The 12,455-nt window shown below is 33.9% G+C and overlaps 2 protein-coding genes across 2 annotated transcripts; one reads left to right on the top strand and one right to left on the bottom strand.

The window, feature by feature from the left end:
* Positions 1-2,294: 2,294 nt before the first annotated feature.
* LOC118646441 (secreted RxLR effector protein 161-like) lies at positions 2,295-5,269 on the top strand. The gene is made up of 2 exons (XM_036289366.1): positions 2,295-2,663; positions 5,084-5,269. Exons 1-2 carry the CDS (start codon positions 2,295-2,297, stop codon positions 5,267-5,269), a joined length of 555 nt encoding a protein of 184 aa, XP_036145259.1.
* A 1,447-nt stretch (positions 5,270-6,716) lies between these two features.
* On the bottom strand, positions 6,717-10,363 carry LOC118647443 (zinc finger BED domain-containing protein 4-like). Its single transcript, XM_036292400.1, has 2 exons — positions 9,473-10,363; positions 6,717-9,410 (listed from the first exon to the last, which is right to left on the bottom strand). Exon 2 carries the CDS (start codon positions 8,922-8,924, stop codon positions 7,422-7,424), a length of 1,503 nt encoding a protein of 500 aa, XP_036148293.1. The 5' UTR covers positions 8,925-9,410; positions 9,473-10,363; the 3' UTR covers positions 6,717-7,421.
* Between the last annotated feature and the right edge of the window lie 2,092 nt (positions 10,364-12,455).

Here is a 12,455-nt window from a genome sequence, read left to right as displayed (position 1 = left end):
CCCGATTCCTCAACGTATTGAAACCGCTGGTAAGGCGTGCATTCTCGCATATGGGTCTGGCAACGTCAATGTGGAAGTGTGCATTGGAAACACGTGGTCGCCTGCCCTTTTAGAAAACGTCTGGTACGTGCTCGTCATCAACTTTTCTCCATTCAACAAGCTGCTGAGCGTGGAAATGAAGTTATATTCGACTCTGATGGTGTAAAAATTCGACGTGACCGTAAAATTGTTGCAACTGGTAAGCTAGAACAGTCCGTTTACGTTATGAACATGCGCGTTCGTGCCCCAAGCTTGCAAGTAGAAGCTAACTTTGCTACAGCTGAAGATCAGCTGCAGGGATGGCATGAACGGCTCGGCATCAGGACAAGCGTCACGTACGCGATGTGCTATCTCGTCACGGTATTTCGGTCAGATGCTCGGACACTGCATCATTCTGTGACGGTTGTGTTCTTGGCAAATTGCATCGCAAACCGTTCCGCGCGCGTCCAAGTCGTCCGCAAGTTGTCGGCGAATTGATCAACGCCGATGTAAATGGACCGATGTCCGTCGACTCAATTAACGGTTTTCGTTATTACGTAATCTTCAAAGATGACTTCTCGCGTTTCGTTCGTATATTTTTTATGAATGAAAAATTAGAAGTAGCTACGCATCTAGAAACATTTCTGAATGAGTGCGAAACAGCAGGACATAAGATGAAAACTTTTCGTTCAGACGGCGGTCGCGAATTTGACTGTGTTGATGTGCAAAGACAATTAAATAAACGTGGTATCGAGTTTCGCATGACGTGCCCGTATACACCTGAGCAAAATGGTGTTGCAGAACAATCAAATCGGCATGTTGTTGAACTGGCTCGTTCAATGCTTTCGGTTAGTAAATTGTCGAAATCGTTTTGGGCTCATGCGTGTGACACAGCTGCGTTTTTGATTAATTGGACGGGAAAATCAAGTATTCCGAGCAAAACGCCATTTGAATTATGGTCCGGCAAATTATTTGACAGTTTCAATTACTTAAGAATTTTTGGTTCAGAGTGTTATGTTAACATTCCAAAGAATTTTCGCTCTAAGTTCGATGACAAAGTCTTCGGCCACTTTATTGGCTACGTGAATGAGAAAGATGGTTACAGAGTCTGGGTACCATCGAAACATCGCGTAATGAAATCCCGCAATGTTGATTTTCGCCCCGAAAAATTATGTACCACAAATAATTCAATTGAACTCGATTTCCACAGTTCATCAGAGGAGAACAGTGATTATGAAGAGGAAAAACAAAGTGTCTCAGGCAAGAACTACATCCCTGAAGAAAAAGGAGTCTCTCTGGAAAACGGTGATGCAAGATCAGGTACTATTCGAAAGAGCGATGACATCTTAGAAAAAGCTCCAAGTTCACGCCCCGTTCGCACGATTCGACAACCAGTAAGGCTCGATGACTATGAAGTAGGCTACCAATCTCACAAGTTATCGAACAGTCAAACACACATGGCGTTAGCATGCTTAACTGAAGCTGTTCAACAAGACCTTGAGCCAACCAACTTTGATGATGCCATGAAGAGTCAACATTCTGATCAATGGTTGTGTGCTATGAAAGAAGAGATGAATGCTTTTGAGGAGAATGAAACCTGGGATTTAGTACCATTGCCACCGGGTAATCGTGCTATCAACAATCGTTGGGTACTTCGTGTGAAATACAAATCAAATGGTGCAATCGACCGATATCGAGCCCGTTTGGTCGTCCGTGGAATATTCCAGCGAGCTGAACTTGATTACGACGAAACTTTTATTCTTGTAGCTCGTTATGACTCAATTCGTGCCCTAATTGCAACTGCAGCTGAAGAAAAACTGGCTCTTGGCCAATTTGACGTAAAAACCGCGTTTCTTTACGGTAAAATCGGTACGGATATCTATATGACTCAACCACAAGGTTTCGACGACGGGTCAGGTCGTGTTTGTCATCTGAAGAAATCTGTATACGGGCTTAAACAATCACCTCGTTGCTGGAACAATAGGTTTCACTCATTCATGGAAGAAAACGGATTCACACGATCAACGGCAGACCCTTGCATATATATTCGACAAAACCAATCAGAAAAATTATTGGTTGCAATCTACGTCGACGACGGCCTTATCGCTGGATCTACACAAGATGCTGTCAACTCATTTTTAAAATTACTAGCCTCGGAGTTTAAAATCACTATAGGATCCCTCGACTCATTTTTGGGTATACAAATTCAACAACGTGACTCCGGTCTATTCGTGTCACAATTATCTTAGGTTGAGAAGACTCTGCAACATTTCAACATGACTGACTGCAATTCGATAAAAACGCCTGCTGAGAACCAACAACCAGACGAAACAACCAACGGTCCTCTCGACAGCTCCATTCCTTATCGCTCTGCTGTGGGCTGTCTGATGTATCTGGCTTGTGCCACTCGTCCGGATATAGCGTACGCGGTATCAAAGGTTGCTAGATCAATGGCTAAACCAACGATTTTTGACTGGATCTCCATTAAGCGGATATTTAGATATCTTCGAGGTACCGCTAATCTTGGTCTACACTACACTTCGACTGGTGGTGGGCTTTGTGCGTACTCAGATGCAGACTTTGCAGGTGATCTCAATACACGAAAATCAACGAACGGCTTCGTCTCCCTTATTGGTGGTACCGCAGTATCATGAACCTCTCAATTACAAAAGTCTGTTGCACTCTCCATTACGGAAGCAGAGTTTGTTGCCGCTAGCGAAGGATCAAAGGAACTCGTGTGGCTTAAAAGACTGATAGCTGAAATTAAAGGAAACAATGACATTCCTGTACTGTTTATGGATAATGCAAGTGCAATTAAATTGACAAAGAACCACGAATTTCACAAACGTTCTAAGCATATACACTGGCGCAAAAAAAAACAAAACAAAATTTTTGACCGATTTTTAGGCAATATTCAAAGTGATGCAACTTTGCGAAAAATCATCCAAATTACATGTACTTTTTTTTTAAATTAAAGGGCAAAGACCCTACTTTGAGAATCCCTACGCGAAAGTTTGATTTATTAAGTGTGAACCTTTTGTATCGCATAAAAACCAAACATGTGTTTTTTAATTAAAAAAAGTAAAAGTCTGTTATTATTTTGCACAAGTTTTTCGTTAAAATCTTGCTAATATTAATTCAGATTCTGAAAGTTTATTCTTTTCTAAACAATTAAAAAAAAAATACATGTCGATACGATGTTTTTTGTTGATTGCACGCTAGTTTGAAATTTGCACTGCATTTTAAGGTATTTTAGCGAATAAATATGGTATTTTTTAAATATCATGAATTTTGAGTATCAATATGATATTGCACATTAATTTTATTCGTGTTTAACTCAATCATACCGCCGTCATCAAAGTGACCCGATCTGCACCACGTGGAAAATGACGATCAGATTTTGTACATCATGTGGCCCTGATTTTTTAAAATAAAATTTGAACTTTTACTTTTTATGTATGAGTATGTGTATATGTATGTTTACGTGTATGTGTGGATTTATGAGTATAGATAAATGTGATCTTCTGTTGACTTCAGTGAAATTGGTGCATCAGCTATCTGTTATATTCAGATCAGGAAGTACAAATTTCCACCGATGAATTTCAGAGCCACATGATGTACAAAATCCGATCGTCATTCTCCACGTGGTGCAGATCGGGTCACTTTGATGACAGCGGTATGATTGAGTTCAACACAAATAAAATCAATGTGCAATATCATATTGATACTCAAAATTCATGATATTCAAAAATATCCGTATACTTGCTAAAATACCCTAAAATGCAGTGCAAATTTCAAACTCGTGTGCAATCAACAAAAAACATAGTATCGACATGTTTTTTTTTAAATTGCTTAGAAAAGAATGAACTTTCAGAATCTGAATTAATATTAACAAGATTTTAACGAGAAACTTGTGCAAAATAATAACAAACTTTTACTTTTTTCAATTAAAAAACACATGTTTGGTTTTCATGCGATACAAAAGGTTCGCACTTAACAAATCAAACTTTCGCCTAGGGATTCTGAAAGTAGAGTCTTTGCCCTTTAAATTAAAAAAAAGTACATATAATTTGGATGATTTTTCGCAAAGTTGCATCACTTTGAAAATTGCCTAAAAATCGGTCAAAAATTTTGTTTCGTTTTTTTTTGCGCCAGTGTAGAAGTTCGTTATTATTTTGTTCGTGAGCTATATCAAAGAGGTGAAATCGATGTTGAATTCGTGCGTTCAGAAGAACAACTAGGTGACATGTTCACAAAACCCCTAAACTCTATCAAATTTAAAGATATGTGTACTGAAATAGGACTTTGTAAGTAGTTCAGTTTAAGGGGAAGTATTGAATGTATATGTATATGTAAACTGTCCTACCAGTATGGCACACTGTTGGGAGGTGCCATCTGCTAATCTAAGAGCTATTGTCTATTGGCAACCCTGTTTTTCTTTCTCGATCTCTAGGGAGTTTTTTTTTCTAGGGTTGGTTCGATAGCTCGGCCCCTTGCTGTCAGAAACTGAACGAACTGTCGTTCTTAATAAAGTTCTAATAAAGTTCGGTTCTTTTGATAATATCTGTGTTCTTTTCATAGCCGATTACCATACCATCATACTAAGCTGTGTTCATATGAAAGTTTTTGTAGCAATATGATTGAAGGAAATACTTATTAAGATAAATTATCTCCTCGTGTTCTTAATCATAAAGATTATGTTTTTAAGGTTAAGTATACAATTTACTGTGAAATAATTTATTTTTTTCTTTTTAAAATTTAGATACTTAGATTAAATTCTAAAAGTGAAATAGAAATATTTTTACTAAAATGTTGTAAATAATACAAAAAGAAATACTTTTAACATCTATTATTTAACATATTTGCAAAATAATTTGTCTAATGTTTTCAGTTTATAATACATATTGAACAGTAAAAATACGTATTGAATTTATACTGACTCCAAATTAAAGCATGTTTTCTGTTTTCTATTTGCATTACAAATATAAGGAAATGAGAACATTTGACGCGACTCTAAATAGAAATTAAGAAATATAATACACTAATATTTCTACTTTACTTTCAGAAATTTTGTTTAAACACTCAAGAAATATCCCTAACATATCCCACAGAACATTCGACAGGATATCCACAGGATGTCCTTAGGACTGAAAAGTGGTCATTGTTTGCTATTTCTAAGGATGTCCTGAGGAAATTCCATGGTATCCTCAGGGCGTCCGGTGAACTATTCTCAGGATGTCCTGAGGACTAAAAAGTGGTCATTGTTTGCTATTCTTGAGGATATCCTGAGGAAATCCCATGGTATCCTCAGGACGTCCGGTGAACCATCTTCAGGATGTCCTGAGGATTAAAAAGTGGTCATTGTTTGCTATTCCTGAGAATGTCCTGAGGAAATCCCATGGTGTCCTTAGGACGTCCGATGGACTATCCTCAAGATATCCTGAAGACTAAAAAGTGGCGCTCGTTTGCTATTCCTTAGGATGTCCTGAGGACGTCCCGGGATAAAATCAGGATGTCCTGAGGATATCCGCAAAGTCCGTCCTGGACGTCCGTGTGCTATCTGGGCAATACTGTATAATATAGATATGTAAAAATATACATACTGAAACAGATAATTGGCTCGAACTTGCATACACTTATTATCACAACGAACTTACTATCACAATTCTACATATTCTTGCACGTCCAATAATAATGTCACCAAATATTGGTGTGGAATAAAAAATGTAACCACTTATAATAAATACTTCTATTACTTAACATGTACGGCACGTGTTTTTCACATAATAAATAATAAGATCAGATACGGTCTGCAAATTATGCGTACATAGCAATATTGCTAGACGAGGAACTATTTTTTTTGCACATGCACAATGATTCTAGCTGTAACTGTAATTGTAATCAACGGCATTATTCAGCGGAAAATTTAGTAATGTTGCTCAACTGTTGAGTCTATTGAATGTAACCATTGTGCGTGTAATGTTACAATTAGTATATATCCTAAACGTTTCAAAGTTGCAATGTATAATATGTTAATTTCGATACACATTAATTTTATTTTTATTTTGTAAATATTAGTAAAACGTAATTTCAAAATAGTTCAAAAAAAGTTTTAATTAAAGCTTCAGAGTATATTTAATAAATCTCTTTCAATACGCACGAAAAAGCAGCCTATTTACATGGTACATATATTGAAATATACATGTGCGCATGTGGTATGTATTTAATTATTTCGAAATTATGTTTCACTAATATCTACAAAATAAAAATAAAATAAATGTATCAAAATTAACGTCGCAACTGTAACGTTTAAAATATGTATTAACAGTAACACTTTAAAATAACCTAACGTCTGAGCTCGCCGGTTAGCCGGGGTCAGAAGAGGTTCGAGTAGGAGGGGGGAAGAGCAAGCGAAATAACGCGTCTCCTTTTAGTATTTAACGATTTGACACTTTATTATTAGGACTAGGGATGGGCGATGTTAAAAAATACATCGATGTTTAAAACATCGATTAAAGAAAAAAACATTGAAACGACATCGATTATATACGAAAAAAAAAATCGATTTATCGATTAATCGTTAAAATTTTTAAGAAAAACACATAAATTAGTTAACATTAATAATGATTATGTATTAAAAAAATAAAATAACAAAAATAACATAAATAATGTAGCAAAAATAAACAAAGGTTAGCAAATTTATTATATTTTGTAATTTTATTAATCAAAACCTTATAATTGTCTATTTTTATCATTTTCTTTTCATAGTCAGTTAACAAGCTTGAAAAATGTATTGTGTGACAAATGTGTATTAATTAGTCTTATGAGAGATTCACACTTACATTTAATATTTTACAAATGATATCCAATATTTAATAAAATATTTAATGTAATCTTACGATGTTTTTAGATTATTTGAAATAAATATGGAATTAATAAAAATTTAAGAATTAAAGAACAGATGCAATGTTTTAACAAGACATGTATTTTATACAGTATTTAATTAATGAAACAACAAATACATTAGAAATAATATATTTAAAATTATTTAATAGAACTATGTCATCGACAAAATATATTACTGAGATAAAAAAATTAAGATTATGTTTATTTTAATATTCAGTCTTTGATAATAAGCGACCTAAGAAATAATAACGGTATTAATATTTACGAGCTAATCTATATTTTGCTCAGTGTTTAAACAAACTTATGTATTATTTTAATCTTAAAACAATATAACACATATAATACGTTTAGCATAAATTGCACACAAGTTAAAAACTTATATTCTTAATATTAATTGCAAATGAGTTAAAAACTTATTCTTAAATCTTATGAATAACAAATTTTTACTCAATTAATGGAATTAGTTTTCCCCTCCAGTGGAAAATTTTATTATACTTTTATTCCAACGCCCAATCTTCGTCAGTAAGCGAACTGAGAAATAATAACATATTTAAATGTTCGCCGGTTAATCTACTTCGGTCATCATTTTTTATATCACCAGCTTGAGAGAAGATTCTTTCTGATGGAACTGAAGTACCCAATGTACTAATGTATCTCACTGCTTCATGATATAAAGATGGAAAAATATGATTCATGGATTTCCAATATTCAAATGGATCTTCTTTTCGATCAATAATGGGTTGCTTTAAATATTGTTTCACTTCATTTAATTCTTCTGTACAGTTATTATTTTTGGCTACTAAATTGTCGTGAAAATCCCATAAATTACTGTATTGCCTAACAGTCATTTCAGTATTTAACTCTCTATCTATTTGTGGATCCTTCAATGTTCTATATTTTTTTAAATCCGATTCAATATGCTGTACTGCAGTTGCAGCGGCTAAAGATTTTTCAAAGTGTAATTTTTTAAAACGAGGATCCAGTATGGTTGCAATGCTCATTATTTTATTATTTTCAAAATTTTTACATCGATTGTTGATTGCCGATTGTAATTTTTCTTTAAATGTAATTCCAATTTGTGTATCAGGTTTGTTAAAATAAATTGTAACATTCATACAACGCACTAGAGGGATAATAATACTACACGTTGGATATGCTTCTCCACTAATTTCTGTGATAGCACGTTCGATTGGTCTCATAATAGATATCATTTCTTTTAATGTTTTGATTTCGTCATGTCTTAACATATCCAAAGGTTTCTCACATTTTAGTATCACAGGGTAAACGTACTTTTCTAACTCAAGAAATCTGTCTAACATATATAGTGTAGAATTCCAACGCGTTGGAACGTCTCGTATGAATCTTAATACAGTTCCTTCTGTTTTTCCATCACGAAGCTGTAAGTTTTTTAGTTCATCTGATGCAACAATGCTTTTCCTTACAGTGGTGACAATCTTTTTTACTTTATGAATAATTTCTTGAGCATCAGACATGCTGGTTAATGCGTCCGGTACAAGATGCGACAAAATATGCGCAAAACAAGCTAAATGTTTATACTTTCCCACTGTTTTTTCTCTCGCCAGTTTTATGTTTGCTGCACTGTCTGTGATAATCGCTGTAATTTTTGAACAATTTAATTTAAATTCTTTGATAATTGTATTTAAAGATTTTGCGAGATATTCAGCAGTATGATTTTTGTATAAAGGGAAAACACCAATACAGCCACTCTTCATTTTTAATTCATCTGTTAGATAGTGAATAGTCACACCAAGGTAACTTTGATTAGTAATGTCAGTCCAATTATCACAAGTAAGACTGTAACAAATAGCTCTGTCGATTTTAGCTATAAAATTATTTTTTAATGTCTTATATCGATCTTCAAGCAGTCTAGTTACTGTCCTCCTGCTTGGAACTTTATACAGAGGCACAATTGTTTTCATTAATTTTTTAAAACCTTTATTTTCGACTGTTGATAGTGGCATTTTATCAACTGCAAGCATGTATAAAATAGTATTTGTGATTCTATCAGATTTACAACCACTATCTAGAACAATAAAACAGAATTTTTAATTCTGAAATTTACAATAAAATGTGTAAATATATTTTAAGTAATAATTTAAGACATACCCATGAAAGACATTTCTCGGTCAAATGCATCTTTAATTTTTGTTTTTTTTGTCTACAAAATGTTTTAATTATGATGAAATTGATTATTTATTCTTTAATTGCCGTTTTAATTTATTACCTTATTATAGATTTTCTTTTCTTTAGTTTTGTCAAGTATATTAGTATCTGATTGAACACTATTAGTGTCATTTTTTCTATGATTAGCAGACCATAATATTTCATGTTTTCTAGTTAAATGTTGCTTCATGTTTGAGGTATTCCCACAATGTTTAATACTTTTATTGCACAAGATACAACGAGCAGTTAAATTCTTTAAATTTTTTTCAAAATATTTCCAAACAAGACTTACTTGTTTTAATCTGTAAATTAACAAAAAAATAAAAAAAAACAATTTTTATATAAAAAATAATTGAAGACATACCGTTTCGTTTCTTCTTTATTAAGTATTTTTGATTGATTATTAGTTGTTTTCTTAGATTGAATATCCACAGTGTGAAGCATGTTGTTTTCTGCATCTTTTGAGTGATGTGATAATATATCCTTAATTTGTTTACAATTTGAAATGTCTACAGTAGCATTTGAGACCATATATTCTGAACAAGACTCTAAAGACAGTTCTTCTATTTCACATGGATCACTGGAAACAATTGATAAATAATTTTCATGAATAAAACTTAAGCCTGGTTACACAAAATAAACTTCATTTTAATTTAAAGTAAGACTTAAATATGTCTGTCATATCTTAGTTATTTATTAAAGAAAAAGATAAAGATAGACATATGTTTAAATCTTGCTTAAAACCAAACAACTAGTTCTCAGAGAAATAAAAGTTTATGATAAAATTTGGTTTTGCAATATACATACTCAATGTCATCAGAATTATGATCATTACAATTAATGTCATAATTCTTATTTATTAATTCAATTTCCATTTTTGTATTTCTGAACTTATTAATTTCTTTAAAATCTACCATATCCTGCATGTGTAAATATATCTCTTTATTATTATCTGGAAAAATAAGTAATTAAAAATAATTGCCAGATTTTGTAAATTTTCAAGCATAATATATTATGTGTATCTTTTAAAATGGTTTATAGGTGTAACGTAACTAAGTTTCATAAATTACGCATGTTAACTTATAAACACGGGCCAATTTCACCAACCACACGGTTAGACGAACCGACGCGCGACGGTCAGAGTTAAGGTGCCTTTTCACGCTGACGCTTGACGCTCATTTTTAGCGTCAAAAGACATCACGTGACTATTGGTCTGTTCTTTCTAGCTGCACTGTTGCACTGGTGCAATAAGTTAAAGTAAGACAAGTATATTTTTTCTCATTCTAACTTATTGCACCAGTGCAACAGTGCAGCTAGAAAGAACAGACCATATAATTGACGAATGGGTGTCTTTATTTTTAGTCACGTGATGTCTTTTGACGCTGAAAATGAGCGTCAAGCGTCAGCGTGAAAAGGCATCATTTTAAGGCCATCACACAATGCCAGGCAACAGGCAATAAAAATAGGAAATAAAGAAAGAGAGAAAGAGAGAAGATCATTTCTCTCTTTCTTTTCTCTCTTTCATTATTTCTGTTCTTATTGCTTGTTGCCTGGCATTGTGTTTAGGCCCTAAGGCCGGATCTATAATAGGTGTAGTAAGCCTTATGCCATAAGAAATTGACCAATTATAACCGAATATGAGAAGAATAAACGAATATAATTGGTTAATTCCTTAGGGCTTAAGACTTATTACACCTATTGTAGATCCGGCCTTATTATAGACCAGGGGCTCGATTCTTGAATTCATTTGCAAGAAAACATATGCGCTCTAACAGAAAAGTTGCAAGTTTATTGGTTAAAAGCCATACGATAGCCAATAAATTTTCAACTTTTCTGTAAGAACAGAATTTGCGAATACGTTTCTCTTGCAAATGAATTCAAGAATCGAGCCCCAGGTCCTGGATGCATCTCTAATAATAAATTTAAAAAATCGGTTATCGATGTTGAGACAAAATAATCGAACATCGATTAAATCGAGCAAAAATAAATCGGCTGAAAACATCGATTAATTGAGAAAAAACTATCGGTTATTTCGATTAATCGATAAACATCGCCCATCCCTAGTCTGTAAGACCGGCCGCTACCGCCGATCGACGCACCGACCGATACACGGGCCGTACGCCCGCCGCAGCCAATCCGGCACCGAATACTCAACGCGCACATGCGCTCCGCGACACACGTCGCCATAACAAATCGCCCGCGACTCGCATAGCGAGATCTTAGTTGTAAGTTGCACATATTAGAGTAGGGAACCTGTATATATTAGATAGGCATATATTAGAATAAATCATAGTTATAAATATATACCGCTTGCCTCCGTTATTCATTCAACCAGCCCGCCGCCCGAACTCTGAATTACCCGCGGCTATCCGTAGCACATCATAATTAAAAATTCACGGTTACAAGGTAACACAAAATATTTTTTCTTTATGCGCTGACTTTCAGTTTTAGCTTGATTATTTTGAGAATCTGTGAGTTCCACTTGATTATTAAAATGTTTCTTAAGTCTGTTATTAATTTCATGAAAAACAAGATCTAATGAATAACCGTTGTCCAGTAATGTATTGATGCAGAATTCTAAATTCTTTTGCCAAAAAGATGGATCTGACAACATAATTGCTCTATCTATTAGACTATAGATTGTTCCTATTTTGTGACAACAAGGGTGATGCGAGAAAAACGACAAATATCTTCCTGAAAACGTATCTTTTTGGAACCAATCAATTATGATCTTGTTATTCTTATTACTCTCAACAAAAGGTCCAAAAAGCTGAGACAACGGTCTTTTTCACGTTCTAAAGTAAACTGAAGTCTCAAATGGAAGCTGTTAAACATGTTGATAGTTTTGGTGGTTTTTGTCAGGGGTACAGATAATAGAATATCATCTACATATCTGTAATAAATCGGAATTTCAACGCTTTCAGCGCTTTGTCCTCGAGATCTTGCAACTAGATCAGCCATAATAAGTGACAGAAGTGAGCCCATCGGAGTTCCAAATGTCTGCTTATAAATTTTATTGTTAAACGTAAAAAAGGTTGACGAAAGAATGAAATTAATAGCCTGTATAAAATTGTCTAACGGAATGGAGGTATTATTTTCGATAAATGTCCACCTATTTTTAATGCTCTGTATCGTAAAATCTAGAGGTATATTTGTAAATAATGAAGTTGCAACGATATCAAGATATGTGTTGACGGTATGTTTTTACCCGAGAGGATGTACAATCTGAAACTATTCATGGCGTGTCTGTTGTAACTCGGTAGGCTTTCTTTAATAATTTTGTGTATGTAATTCGCAAGTGGATATAGGGCAGTGTTTACCAAAGAAACAATAATTCTTAACAATGC

Source organism: Monomorium pharaonis, chromosome 1 (genome assembly GCF_013373865.1).
Source record: "Monomorium pharaonis isolate MP-MQ-018 chromosome 1, ASM1337386v2, whole genome shotgun sequence".
Lineage (NCBI taxonomy): Eukaryota > Metazoa > Arthropoda > Insecta > Hymenoptera > Formicidae > Monomorium > Monomorium pharaonis.
The sequence above is the reverse complement of the archived record's forward strand: the minus strand, read 5'-3'. Positions and strand labels throughout refer to the sequence as shown.